This window comes from Charadrius vociferus, unplaced genomic scaffold (genome assembly GCF_000708025.1).
Source record: "Charadrius vociferus isolate BGI_N301 unplaced genomic scaffold, ASM70802v2 scaffold478, whole genome shotgun sequence".
NCBI lineage: Eukaryota > Metazoa > Chordata > Aves > Charadriiformes > Charadriidae > Charadrius > Charadrius vociferus.
The window spans coordinates 98,867-112,690 of NW_009650063.1; the positions used below are offsets into that span (position 1 = coordinate 98,867).

The 13,824-nt window shown below is 38.6% G+C and overlaps 1 protein-coding gene across 3 annotated transcripts in view; it reads left to right on the forward strand.

The window, feature by feature from the left end:
- Positions 1 to 743: 743 nt before the first annotated feature.
- Positions 744 to 13,824, forward strand: part of SORBS2 (sorbin and SH3 domain containing 2) — an 85,653-nt gene continuing 72,572 nt past the window's right edge. For 2 of the 3 annotated variants that reach the window (XM_009891758.1, XM_009891759.1), the window contains exons 1-3: positions 8,382 to 8,442; positions 10,062 to 10,088; positions 11,095 to 11,219. In XM_009891758.1, coding sequence (XP_009890060.1) covers positions 8,382 to 8,442; positions 10,062 to 10,088; positions 11,095 to 11,219 — 213 coding nt within the window. Of the gene's footprint in view, positions 754 to 8,349; positions 8,443 to 10,061; positions 10,089 to 11,094; positions 11,220 to 13,824 lie in introns of those variants that run through there. The other variant, XM_009891756.1, reaches the window with a different exon arrangement.

The following is a 13,824-nucleotide window of genomic DNA, read 5'->3' on the forward strand; positions in this document are numbered from 1 at the left end:
AGCTGGGATATCTAACAAGAGATTCAACTTTTGTGTGCATTTGACATTATTTCGGTGCAAATTATTATATTTAAATAGCATGTTGTTGTATAGTGATGTGATTCCCTATCTGTTTACTCCATTGGGAGTTTTGAAATGGATTCCTGTGGATGCCAGGACATGTGTCCTGATTCTGTGCATGGCAATACACTCAGCAACATTAAGAGTGTCCGTGATGTTTGTAGAGACACATTAAACCACTGGATGAAGACAGCCACATCTCCTGTTTACAAACTGTTGAAAAAGACCTGGTAACTTTGGCTGCTTAAAAAATATTCTGAGACCTGCTCTTCATATCTTTCTGTTTGCCCAAAGGAGTGAATAAAGCTTATAATCAGCCTTTAAACATATTTCCCCATTCCTGTATGGCAGTAATTTTTAGTTTATAGTTTCGAGACCAAAAGTCAATCAGTAGTGTTTTATCCAAGAGCAAATGTTTACAACAGAGATATGAAACCCTTGAAAACAGAGTAGCTTATAATGGAAGTGACATCTCATCTTTAACTTTGGAAGGACAAGCAGTACCAATTTAATTAAAGCTGTGTTAAAATAGGACTGTCATTTGTATCACAGGGATTCTCCACCCCTCTGAGAAGTCCTGCTGCCATTTTGTACCACACATTCTTGTCTTGTGCAAATTAATAGATCATTTTATTTTCTGCAGGAAATCTGAAGACTTTTATAGCAAATCCTCCAGTGTCAAAATGAACACAGGTATGCTGCTTCTGTGAGATTTTTCTTTCCTCTTACGTGTTGTTTAGTAAGCAGAGAAGGTCCCAAATTTGCTTAAATTTTCATGAACAAACTGTACTTTAGTTGGTGCTGAACTCAAATTAAGCAAGGTATTTTACTAGTATGTCTGCTTATGTGCATTTGTAGTCCATATATAAAATTGACATACATGCTTCTCTATGTATGGATATATATGGATATGTGAAGTATACATGCATGTTTAGCTTTCTGTGCTTAAGTTGTAAGTATCGGGTTTGTATGTGTATGTTTTATGTAAAAATATGTAATACGAGGACATAACAGCTAAAAAAAAGTGGTTTTAAAGCATCACATTTTCCTATGAAAATGCACGTGCTTTGAAAATGCTTTGTTTTCATTCCCTACTTTCATTAAATTAAGGGCCATAAAAATACTACCTTGTATTATTAGCTGCACTTGCATAATCAGATGAGGATAACTATTTTGTATTTGGACGGATTTGTATTTTCTCTCAAGTTGCTGTGATAGATGTATTGACCAAATGAAGTACTCTGTAGGAACTTATCCTCATGATCTGTGACAACGTGTTAATGTTTGCTTCTGAATCGTCAAAGTCAATAGATAGTGCTGCTGGTCTTGCTGGAAGGTGGGAATAAACTTCCCAAAAGCAGACTGGTGAAATCCTGGCCTCCAAACCAGTTGGTTTTATCATTGACCGTAGGGCTGCACTATGACAACTTGAAATAAGGAAAATGGGTTACGTGGGACCTGAGGACCTGAACTACCTTTGAAGTTAGTTCGGGGGTTTCAGCAGCATGCTCTAAATCGAAGGGATTAGCTTTTCCATGCTATAGGCTGCCATGACCTAGAGCACCGGATTAATCAGCCTTCCTGGCTTCCGGTTACCTCAATAACTGGAACTCAGTAGGACCAGGTTCTTGGACAGATCTTTTAATACAAAGTTGAAATATATTGTCTCACTTGAAACCACTACATTTTTAAAAATGTAGAATTTAAAATTCTCAGTTGCGTTTGTGGGTTTTTTTCCCTAAAGTTTTGGTTGTTCTTAATTTTTACAGATGCTAACCAGGGTGGTGTGTTTTTCATTTATGGAAATGCCCTATCCTCTTGCATTTTTAGGGAGGACGTCTTTCCTAGGCACGTCAGTCTGTATAATTAAGGTAGCACTGACATACTAGTTGCTTAATGGAACTGTAATTTCAGAAGTAACTCAGCTGATCATCATACGTTTGACTGATTACACTGTGCTTTGCAGTCGTATGAGTTAAAATCATATGATAGATGTCATTTTATAGCTTCTACTTTGAAAAATTTGGATAGTTTCAGAGCAGTAAACTGCCAGTTTGTACTACTGCAGCTCTGAAGTATCACTTTGTTCTGTGTTGTACTGATTTTTCATGTAAGCTAGAAATTCTCAAGAGAAATGGACGTAAGATTTAAGTGATCCATGGCTTCTGTTGGGGATTGGGAGTCTTCTGATCACACAGGAGCCTTGAAAACCGATTTAAAAAACCTGAACGCACCTGAAATCCTTTCCAGTTACCTAAAGATATCATGATAGTCAGCTGAGCTTTAATCTACTCTGCACTTACACAGTGAAAATATTTTTCATCTTGTCTACACTTGATATTAATGTGCGTGTTACCAGCTGCACTAAAAGGAGGTATTGACAAAAAATGTGGTATTTCCTATCATTTCTATTGTTGTAGAGTGTTTCCTGACTGTAAAAAAAAGAATAAAATCCAATGAGTAGGGTGTAAAAGTGAACATCTTGCACCTATGTGTTGATAAAGCATCACTTTCACCAAGGAAGAGCATGAGTGAGTTGGAAGCTGTTCTGCATGGTGTTCTGGTCTAGCTGTTTCCTCTTTTCTTGTTTCTTTGAGGTTTTTTTTTACACTATGTTGTCTTTGAACATAAAATGAGTGGTGCTATTCTTTTGTTTTATTTTTTTTATATATATGTCATTGCTTTATAACAGGAATTTGTGCATGACACAACTGGAAGTTATCAGATACTAGTGATTTGCCACTAGTTTGTTCTAAAAATATGCATTTCATTAATTACTTCTACAGATAAATGAGCACTCACTCTAGTTTGATGCCAGTAACTGCTGAAGTGGCAAAGCTAGCCTGTATGCAGCTTTAAAAAGGAAAAGTAAATCTACTGCTTAGAGTGGGCTCCTCTAATCCAGCGTTCCCTGTGGCTGCAGACTTGGCAGCCTGTCTCAGCGAACCCTGCGGAAGATATTTTTGTCTACAGAGAAAATGTTTTGAAGAGCTTTGGTTTTCAATACTCTACCATATATGGGAGGGATTTTTTAGCATTTGATGTTAATTCTGTACCACATGTTAGGAAGGAATGTTCAACAGCATAAGGCGATGAAACATGTTTGCAAAAGCAAAGAAATAGATGTAAGATCTAGGGGAGGTTTTCAGAAGGACCAACGGTACTTTGGCTCATAGTTCCTTTTGGTGTTCAAATGCTATCATAATTTAAAAATAGTATTCTAACAGAATGTGTGCCTTTTTAAAGCCAGACTAAGCAATCCTCAATAGAGTAATGTTTTAAACTATATATAGGGGTTTTCATCAACAAGTCTTCAAGTACTTCACAGATTTGAAGAGCATCATTAACTTGGTGAGATGTTTTGAGAAACTAAGTCACAGAAAACCTGAGCTACCCATGAAGCTCACATCAGATTAAAACACAGGGTAAATGTGCTTATTGCTCATACTATATCTGTGCATGCATAGCTCATCTTGGGGGAGAGGTAATTGTATTGAGGAATAATGAATGGATACAAGTTAATAGGCTAAACCAGATTCTTAGTGTCCATCCATAAATATTTTGGCTGAGTTTCACACAGATAATTCTTGGTAAATGCATCTAATTTTAAAATTATTAAACAAGTTAGCTGTTTGCAGGAGATGAAGCACATGAAGAGCAGCCAAGAGTGAAAAAGTATGCAGTTCTGGAAGACTGCAAATATTTTGTGTTTGTTAAAATTATTAATGGTAGTCATCACATGCACTAATCACAGTTTATCTGGGAGACAAGAATAGAAATTCTTGGGTCGCTGCAGAGTTCCTGAATAGACTGTGAAGCCACTTTTAGATCACTAAAGCAAATTAGGTGGGCTTGAATACTTCGGGTACTCTGCAAAAAATTTACTTCTTTAATCATTATTTGTTGTAATTTAGCAACATCAAAGAACCAAATAATAGTAGGTTCACCTGTGTAGTCAATGTTGGGTTACGTGATAGAAGCCCCTCTGCAAGCCCACCAACGAGCTGGGAGAACCAGTGGCAGGAGGGGAAGCCCAAGTAACAGCCTGTCTTGCCAGGCTACTCCCAGGCCCATCACAGGAGCCCATCTCCACAAGCCCATCTCCACAAGCCTCAAGGAGCACAAGGGCAGGCAAGAACCCAAAATAAGGACTCTGAAGAAACATAGGGAGGCACAAGAGCCTCCCTTGTCCAGGTTCCTCTCTGGACCATCCCAGAAGAGCCTCAGCCCTGGGGACCAGGCATGGAATGAATGGCAGGCTCAGTATCTGAGCCCAGTTGCTGGGCATATATGTGTACATATATTCTCACTAGTGGACCTTCATCCTGCTCCGCCAGAGGCTGATAAAGCCATTGTGCCATCTGTGTTAGTTTGAGTGCTCTAAGCGTCTGTCATCTGCATGGCCAGCCATGTATGTATGGGGTGTACACACGTGCTCTTGTGCATGTGTCTGCTGGGGCAACATCTCCAGAGTCACTGCTGGTTGGACCTGGGGACGTGGAAAGGCAGCAGCTTCATCTGGCTTGGACTGGTGGCTCCAACACCATGTATTTGCCTCAGAAGGCAAATAGGGAGTAAGAATCCCTGGTCTAAAGACTTCTAAACTTGAATTCACTGAGCAGACAAAGGGGAGAATGATACCGTTCACAAGTACAGTGGATAGAGTAATGATCAGCAAACATTATATTTGGGTGCCGTTTTTCTTTTTTTTTGAGCTGTAAGAACTAATTAAAAATTTCCTGCCCCCGGCTGCTCTCTCTCACCTCTTCACAAGAGGTCACCATCCTTTCTTCTTTGCCAGCTTGGTTTGTGCCACTGCTTCTACTGACTCTCTGAAAGTCTTTGAAAAACAAACAAACAAAAAAAAAACCGAAAAACAAAACACCACATGTTCCTAAATGAAAGTGGTGGTGTTTTGAATTGGCTCCATTCTGCTTTGGGGCAGGACCTGACCAACAGACTATTTGTCAAATAGAGATGCGGCTCGCTCAGGGTGATGCTGTCTGTTATAGTGGGAGTGGTTGTTGGGGTGGTGGACTTAGGGGTAAAGGGTTAAAGTACATATTTGTGGAGAGAAACAGAATTAGGGAGAGAGAGAGAAGCGAGGAAAGATGAGGAATGGAAAAAAGGCTGAATTGAAAAATTGTAGGAGGGGTGATGGCAAAGGGAGAGGAGCTGAATGGCGAGCTAACAAGAGGAAGAGAGCATCCAGAGCACTGCCATGGAGAGCGTTAGGATACTTAGACACATACGCACATCCTCCTAGCTGGAGGGCAAGCCACCACCTCGCCTGTCTTTTCCAGTCAGTGGGTGTCTTTCTTTTTCCCTCTTCAGAGGTAAGTCTGCAACATTGATCTTAGCATTCAGGGGTTCGTCCCTATAAGGCCTTTGCTCTGCGAGATACGGTCAGAAATATGTCTCACCAGATAATCCTTTCCTCCTCTTTCTCCTTCATTTTCTGCAGTACCTGTTAAGGATGCTTAGTTGTCTTTTCCTGATTTGATAGGAGTATGTAGGGCTTGCAAAAGAATATCTGGGCACCAACCATGCTAAGTCCTGATTTGAGCTGGACTTGCATTTGAGGCAGCTGTTTTGATTGTGAATTATTGCCCAACTTCATCTTCTGCAGACCTTAGCTGATTCAGATCCTTTGCTTCAATGTTAAAACAATACCTAGGAAGACAGGACTCTCACTCCTGAAGAATTTGTCATGTTAAAAGCGTAGAGAAATGTGTGTGTGTGTATACATATTTGCACACGTTTCATTTTTTTATATATGCATGCATTTTGTATGGATTGTTTCACATATCTGCATTTGTTCCTTGAGTAACAGCCATGCAATATTAATTGCTTATAGCTTGCAAGTGAAATGAGCAGATGATCATTAATTCAGCCTCCCTTACTGTTTTTGAATTCTCTGTTCTCTAGACTTGGAGCTTTTTGGTATTATTTGGACTTCAAGAATCTGGGTGAATATAGTCAGTATTTGCTGGGAATTTGATGGAGCTATGAAAAAGGAATGCAGGCTGGAATAAATAAACCTCTTGAAGTTCCACTGTGTAAGGCCGTGCAGATAAGGGAAGCAGTCTGAAAACTGTCTCTTTTTGAGGCAGCGTGTGGATTCTTCTGATCTTCATTCAGACCAAATGCCCTTGACTTAATGGGAGCCTGGCTTGAACAAAGATGGGGAGATGGAGTCCATCATGCATAAATATGTGCTCGCCCACACACATTCATATTTTATTAGAAATTTTGCACAACCCAATATGGTGTATTTGTGAGGTTATGTCTTAACTGAATGCTAATTGACTCTTATCCTTTTGTACAGATACTGAGAATGTTATTGCAGGTACAGACTGGCGTATGGGCTTCTATACATAAGGGTAAATGTTGTATGCATATATCTATATAGCCATTACAACATCTGTTTTAGCTATCTTGTATGAAGCCATGTCAAGTACTTTGTGAGATAATGGGTCCGCTGAGTATGAAAATCTGAATCAGTTCAGTTACACTAAAAATTAATTTGGAGCAGAATTTCTTGAAATTACAATGATGGAATATTTGTAGTCAGTTTTCTCATTCTCTTCCTTTCCTCCCATTTCAGTTTCTCTATCCTGACATTCAGGAAGGTAGCTCTTGAAAAAAATACAAATAAAGCATTGCTTTGTTTGAATAAAAGATGCGATAGTATAACAATATTGTTTGCCTGTTAGCTTGTATTAATCAAATAAAGCATGCTGTCAAAGTCTGCCAATATTCAGATAAGAACAGAACCTCGCTATCAACACATCATCAAATCTCCTTAGAATTACTTCTGCTGTGTGTTGGGGAGGGGAGGGAATACAAGAATGGAAAATGTGATTTTAATTACCATTGCCATTCTATATTTATGTAAGCAAACTGAAACAAATGTGCAGATTTGATAGCTGTTGTCTTTGTTTCATGTGTACACCACCAATAATTAATGCGGGTAATATATTGCTTTCAACTATTGCTGACTGAAGGCATTTGGCCTTTTGCCTCAAGACTTGGAATTGGCAATAAGTCTTCGGAACCGCTTACACCTGGGGCAGTGGCTCTGATGTTTGCCAACGTTAACAACTCTTTAATGCGTATCCTGCAAGACCTGCGGCCAGAGGGCTCTGCTATTTCGGGGGAATATCGAAATGAGCAAAGAAATACCAGGAGCTCACTTCTCTTGCAGACGTGGTTTAAAGATGTCTCTGTGGCTCAGATTACTGCCACCATAGGAAATGCTTTCTACTAATAGGTTGCAGGTCTTCCATAAGTATAACTTTGTAAACCTCCCTGTCATAGGACACAGATATAGAAACCCTTAGGGCCTCTGTCGTAGTTGTGGTTCTTCTTGACTTCAGCGGAGCTCTGTATGAAATTTCAGTAATATCAAATATGAAAATTGGAATAATTATTATATTGAAGAGCAGAAAAATAGTCTGGTTAAATATCATCAGGAAAAATATTTATTAACTTGCTTCTACCACTGTGATAGAGTTGCTAAAAAGCTAATTGTGGGAAAGCTACCTTCTAATAATAACAAAGTATTTATAAAGCAGAATGACAGCTCCAAGTGAGACAGAAGCTGAGAGTAAGAAAAGAAAGGAGTCATGCAAGCTCTAGAAGAAGGGGTTTTTTTCCATTCCTGGTTTTTTGGACTGATTTTAGATTTCTAGTCATTCCCTCGGGATGTTATTGGGTTCCATTAGATAAAAAAGAAGAGGGGGGAGGGAGAACAAGGATGTTCCACCTAAATAACAAAAAAAAAAATTATGCCATCCTCAGTAGTTTTGTTTCTTGAGCTTAAAGGATCCAAAAGACTGAACAAAAGCACTTTGTCAGCTGATCAAACATAAGCTTTGTTTATGAATGGTGTCTTTCTAATGCAGACAATGAAATGATTTTACAGTGCGGATTATTGATTAATATTACTCTGGAATGCTTAATCCTTCATCTTGATTACTTGTTTGTTTTTACTAATTATAATTAAGCAGTCTTTCAGGTAACAGAATGTATATATTTCCCTAGCAGATTAAGTATTAAATATTGCTTTCTTTACTTATTTTCTGTGAGGTTTATTGTTGTTTCAAGCTTGTGAAATTTTATGTATTCTGCTAATCTGCAAAACTTGCAAATTGACCACGTTCCTGCAGCAGTGCCCTAACTGCACGCTTATTTTCATGTACGTTTGGCGTATCTCAGCCGGGGATACGTTGCATGTGCTTGCTCCCTTTGTCTGGGGCTGCTGTCTGTATTGTTTTGTGCTTCCAGATAGCGGTGGGTGTGCTCGCAAACGTGCTGCCATGTCTGTCACATTAACAGCTGTGAAGAGAGTTCAGAGTTCTCCAAACCTATTGGCCTCAGGTATATCCGCTAACCAGGGAGCTGCTCCTCCTGAATTGCTTCTCTGTAAAAAAACCTGCAATATTACTCTGCAAGGAGGACGAGGGTAACCGTATTTTTCTATTCCACTGACAGGTCTGTTACTTCTACAATGCTCTTTAAAAAGTAGCCTTAATTTTTCTCTGCCTATGCTTAGTAGCCATAAATGAAAAAAAAAAAAAAAAACAGAATAGGAAGACTTAGGAAAAATCAGGTATTTATAAATTCATTTTGCCTTTGATGCATATTTTTGGTCTCATATCCCATTTTGTTTCAAGATAACATAGCATGAAAATTAGCTTTTGTTTATTAAACACTTAGTTTAGTGCAACTTGCTTTAAAAATGTGTCTCAAAGGCAAAGAATCTGAACGTTGTTACAAAATGATTGTCAGAAGCCAGATTAGCTTTAAAAAAATCATTTATCAAGCATGTTTTCCTAAAAATGTTTAAAACAATAAAAACATGCAGAATATTCAGTAGACAGGCAGAACTGCTTCTTAGCAATACTCGTGTCTGGTTTTGCAAAATTAAATCATAATGGGTATCGGCTGCCCAGGTTCACTGGTGAATTAATTAGCTGTAAGTATAAATCAGTAAAGACTCTTGAGTGGCATAGACTAATTTACACCAGTCTGAACATGCAGTGTTCACACCAAACAGGCATAATACAGGAAGCTGAATAAAGAATGAGCCAGAAAATAATTGCGAGATGAAGTCTTTGTTTTGTAGATCTTTTCAAATATAAGACTAATCTCCAGGAATAAGAATTGTTAAAATTTATGAAGCAAATTAAAAATTCGGTTGTAATTCTTTGTAAGGATAGCAGCAGGGCTGTTGGGATTATTGCGTGTGTGTAAATTTAAGAAAACATTGGGTTCTTATTTCTTAGCAACCCTTCTAACAATTTTTTATCATTTAAGCATGCAATACAAGCCTCTTAATGTCTTGCTTTGTTGCACTTAAAGTTGGTGATAAGGAGCGCTCTTAGTACTATAATTATTGTACATTAAAAATATTTTAAATTTCTTTAGAGATGTAATGTTAGTTTCTTTAGGAGAAAAATCACAAATATATCTACAAGTAAGCCAGAACATCACCAGAATTTCAAATCTGTTCTGTGCTGGCAGTCTGTATGTGTCAGTTTCTGTGTTTTGCTTTGAAGTGATGAAGAAAGCATCACACATTCTGGTGTGAAGGGGGAGAGAAAATCCTGACAGAATCTCTAGGCATCTTTCTTGAGGTTGAATTAAACCTTTCTAGCTCATCTTAAAGGAATGTTACTTCTTTTGATATCTAGATTTTAGATGGTAATATATCACAGTATTCACTGGGAAAAAAAAACAACCACAGCAAATGTTTGTTTATTATTGGCTGTCTGAAATAGCAGTGATTAATTAACAGTAACTCAGCACACTATAACCTTCTGTAGAACTTGTGCAATAAGTGTTGCACAGTTACTTATGGTCTAATATTCTGAGGTGTGCTTAGGTAACAGGAAGGAATTAGGTAGCCGAACAAAAAGATTCCTACATATTTTTCAAGTAGCGTCATCATGTGGTTTTTTTCTAACAGGGATTAATATTGGATGTTTCTTTTTCAGGGTCTGATTCTCAGTCTCCGGATTCAGGTAAATAAAACAGTTATTCATGCATCAGTGTAATACCATGTAAGTGGATGAATTATAACGATCTTCCATTTATTTGATTTCATTACTCTGTACATCCACATTCTTTAAGGAAAGCACCACTGAAATTGTAATAATAATTGCAAGTGGTTAAGACCTCAAATTCAGGTCTCATTTGAAAGCAGTATTTCCTATAACACAGTATATGTTGTCAGAAAATGAATTGTGTGGGAGAATACAGACTGCTAATTTGCCACCTTTAGCTTCAGTGGCACTTGCAGTTTCATTTTTAGTCCCTTACTCAGGATTGCAAGTTCTGCCCACCCCACTTAGCAGCCTGCTCACATAATGTGTTACTTTTCCCAGCCTCTTACAATATTTTGTCTTCAAATCTTTAACTTGTTGAAGCACGATAGTATCCCCCTCTATGTTTGGACAATCCCTTGAGGGCTTTCCAGCTCTGAGGACAGAGCCAAAACATGGTTAGTTGGTTGGTTGGAAAATGGAGGTGTCATTCAGATTTGGAAATAAGATATGTTATTGGAACAATTAATCAGGTATTGTGGTGAAATTTGGTGAAACTACCATGACCAACTAACTTCACATGACCTGGGATTTTTTTTCAAAGTCCGATGCAGCTGTGAAGTTCAAGAACTAAATCTGTGAAAGTACTTCAGCCTGCTTTATATAGGGGCTGAAGCACCAACGTCTCAAAAGGACTCTCAGGGTTAAAACCCATAGTCTCTATGAAAGCTGTGGGGAGGTGTCAAACTGCTACCAGCAGTATTGTCAACGCTTGAGTTTTCTAAATTTTAAAGATCAATATTGTGTAAAGCGGCAGCTTTAGCACTGTTCTTAAAACTTCCACGGGGATAACAGCGGCAATGTCAGTTGTGTAGTAGCTAAACTTTTCCACAGTTTGTTTAATGGCCGGGTTGCTGTGATGATAGCAATATGCAGATCTACTAATCACAAAAAACCTCCTTTGATTCTTTTTTCCTTACAAAAGCTTGGAGATCTTACAATGATGGAAGTAGAGAGGCACTGAATGGAGATGCTAGCAGTTCATCTCTTACAGCAAAAGGTTTTAGGAGCGTGCGGCCAAATCTACAGGATAAAAAATCACCAACTCAGGTAAAACTGAACAGACCAAGTTTCATGCTGTGGCATTTGCGTGGGGGTTATTCTTGGGGGACAGCATATATAGATGGGATACCTCTGTGGAACGTTTTCCTGATGTCTTCCAGATAGTTGAATCACCTGTTCATATGGGTCATTACAAACTGGTTTACTGCATAGCTAAGGTATTCTCCACACAGGATGCATACCTCCAGGTTAATTACCAGAAATTGCTTTCAATGAAAAAGACAGCCAGCTTAAATGAAAGTAGGTCATACACAAATAAAAGCTTTCTAGGCATGTTCCCAGACTTCAAAGACTATTTATTAATATTTTACACTCGGAGAAATGCACCGGTCATCAAAATAATATCTGAGGATAAAGGTTTATTAATTATAAGGTAGAAAATGTTTCTGCCTGTTTTGCAGGACAGTATAATTAGAGTACATTAAAAAAACTCAACGTTTAACTTGGAAACGTATTTATCTGTCCAAAAAAAGACCAACATAACAACGTCAATACTGTCTCTGTTACTATTTCAATTCAAAGGTTTAATAGGCTCTATGTGTTTCATGTATGTGTGTTACCTGTGAATAATGGCTTGTTATGTAAGATTGTGGAGTACATTTGGAAATGACTTACATATGTGAAAAATTTCACAGGAATAATTCTTACTCAGTGTAATAATTGCTTTTTTTAAAAGAAAATGGACTATTGTGGGCTTCCTTCTGATCCCAGTTTACTCTGAGCAAATGGAACATCTGGCTTCCTAAACACAAACTGTACAGCCCTGCACAGTAAAAGGTGGTGGGAACCTGACCAATTCAATTGTCTGTTGAATTGAGCAATGTTGGGATGAAGCCCCTTAAGTTGCTAGTTCCTTTATTTAAAGATAGAAGTCAAACTGAGTTGTATCTCCTGCTAACATTTACTTTCTTTCTGTTTCTTCTTCAATGTTATTTTGCTGTGTGTGGACGCTTTTGGCAAATAAGGCACCTCTGCCACCCCCTAGAAAAGAAAGTTTTCGGAAAGCAAGAGTTACTAATCACAAGAACGAAATTAATCTCCAGGCAGTAACAACTGGTCCAGCTAAACACCTTCCCACAGATACTGCCTATTACACTAACGAGGAGTCTGTCCAGAAGACAATGTCTTCTCAAATATCTAACACGAGTGTGTCCTATGCACAAAAAATCACTAAACCGCTGACCTCCGTCTCCAGTGCAGGCACAAGCACAGTAGCTGGTATTAGTACTACTCTCCATCAAGGCCAAAGGCAACAGTCTCAAAAACGTAGGGTATCTACCCTGAAATTAACCCGGACACGCGACCCAGCGAGTAGCATTCGTTGTAATACCCAGCAACAGCTCAAGCCTGTTGAAGTGCCAGTATTTCCACAAAGGCCTGTCTCACCTGCCTGTAACCCCGTGCCTGAGAAACACACAGCATCTCTTTCCATTCAGATAGCTCCCATCCCTGACAGTAAAGCAGAGCCTGAAATCCAAGAACATCCACCTAGTGTTTCTCCAGACACTTCAAAGATGGCTTCAAAGGATTTGGGACAAAAGTCTACAGTTCTTCCTTCTTCACAGGCTGCAGAATGCCATGTGGTATATTTAATTTTTCCATCTTTTATTTTAGATCATTCATGAATCACTTAATAACTTTCTGTTTAGTTATACTTACATTATCAAAGTTAGACCTTGTGTTTTCTGGGTAAAACTACCTGTCACATGGATCAAAACAGAACTGAACAAAACCTGAACTATTGCAAAAAAAAAAAAAATTATAAAAAAAAAATTAACCCAGCTGAGCAGGAAGGTAGACTACTTTGTTCTTCTGTGTGCACTTTATGGGGTGCAAATGAACGATAGGAAATTAGTGAATTGTAGGGGATGCATCTGCTTAAGTGGCTTTTCCTAGAGGGGGTTATATTAGGCCTGGTAGAGTTAGATAACGGTTGGACTTGACGATCTTAAAGGTCTTTTCCAGCCATAACGATTCTATGATTAAAGCATTATGCTGCCATAGGTGGTAGAAGGATCAAGTATGTATAGAAAAGGATTGGGTTGGGAAGTTTCTACAAGTGCAGCTCTGCCAGTTTGCTAGGCCCACCGAAAAATATATTTTCTCAGTCAGTACTTTCTGCAAGACTAGTTGCTGCTGTCTTCTATGTGTCCTGTGCAACAGCGCTTTTTAAAGAAAATGGGTTGATAAAATCTTTTGTCAACCACCTCTACATGAAGCATCACAAGGCACAGAACTTTTAAGTCCCTCTGTTTCCCCTGTCTATGACAGGGAAACATGTACACTATGCCTACTGCGATAAAATTTCTTTGTTAACTGTGCTGATCTCATCTAGGAGAAATGGGAGTATCAGGCACACAGTTTAGGACCAGAGGAGTCTGAGCAGAGTTGGTCGCCATTCAGAAAGTTGCTGAGTGACATAAACTAAGCCTGGGAGCAATAAAGCAGCAGCAAATACAGACAAGGCAAAAGGAGAGTTTAAGTTTTTTCTGTTTTAAAAGTTAATTATTCTAGTATATCTACCAATATACCAGCTTATCTGAGTTTGAAAGCCCATCAGCTAGAGGTAGGGATTGCTGCAGGTCTAGGCATA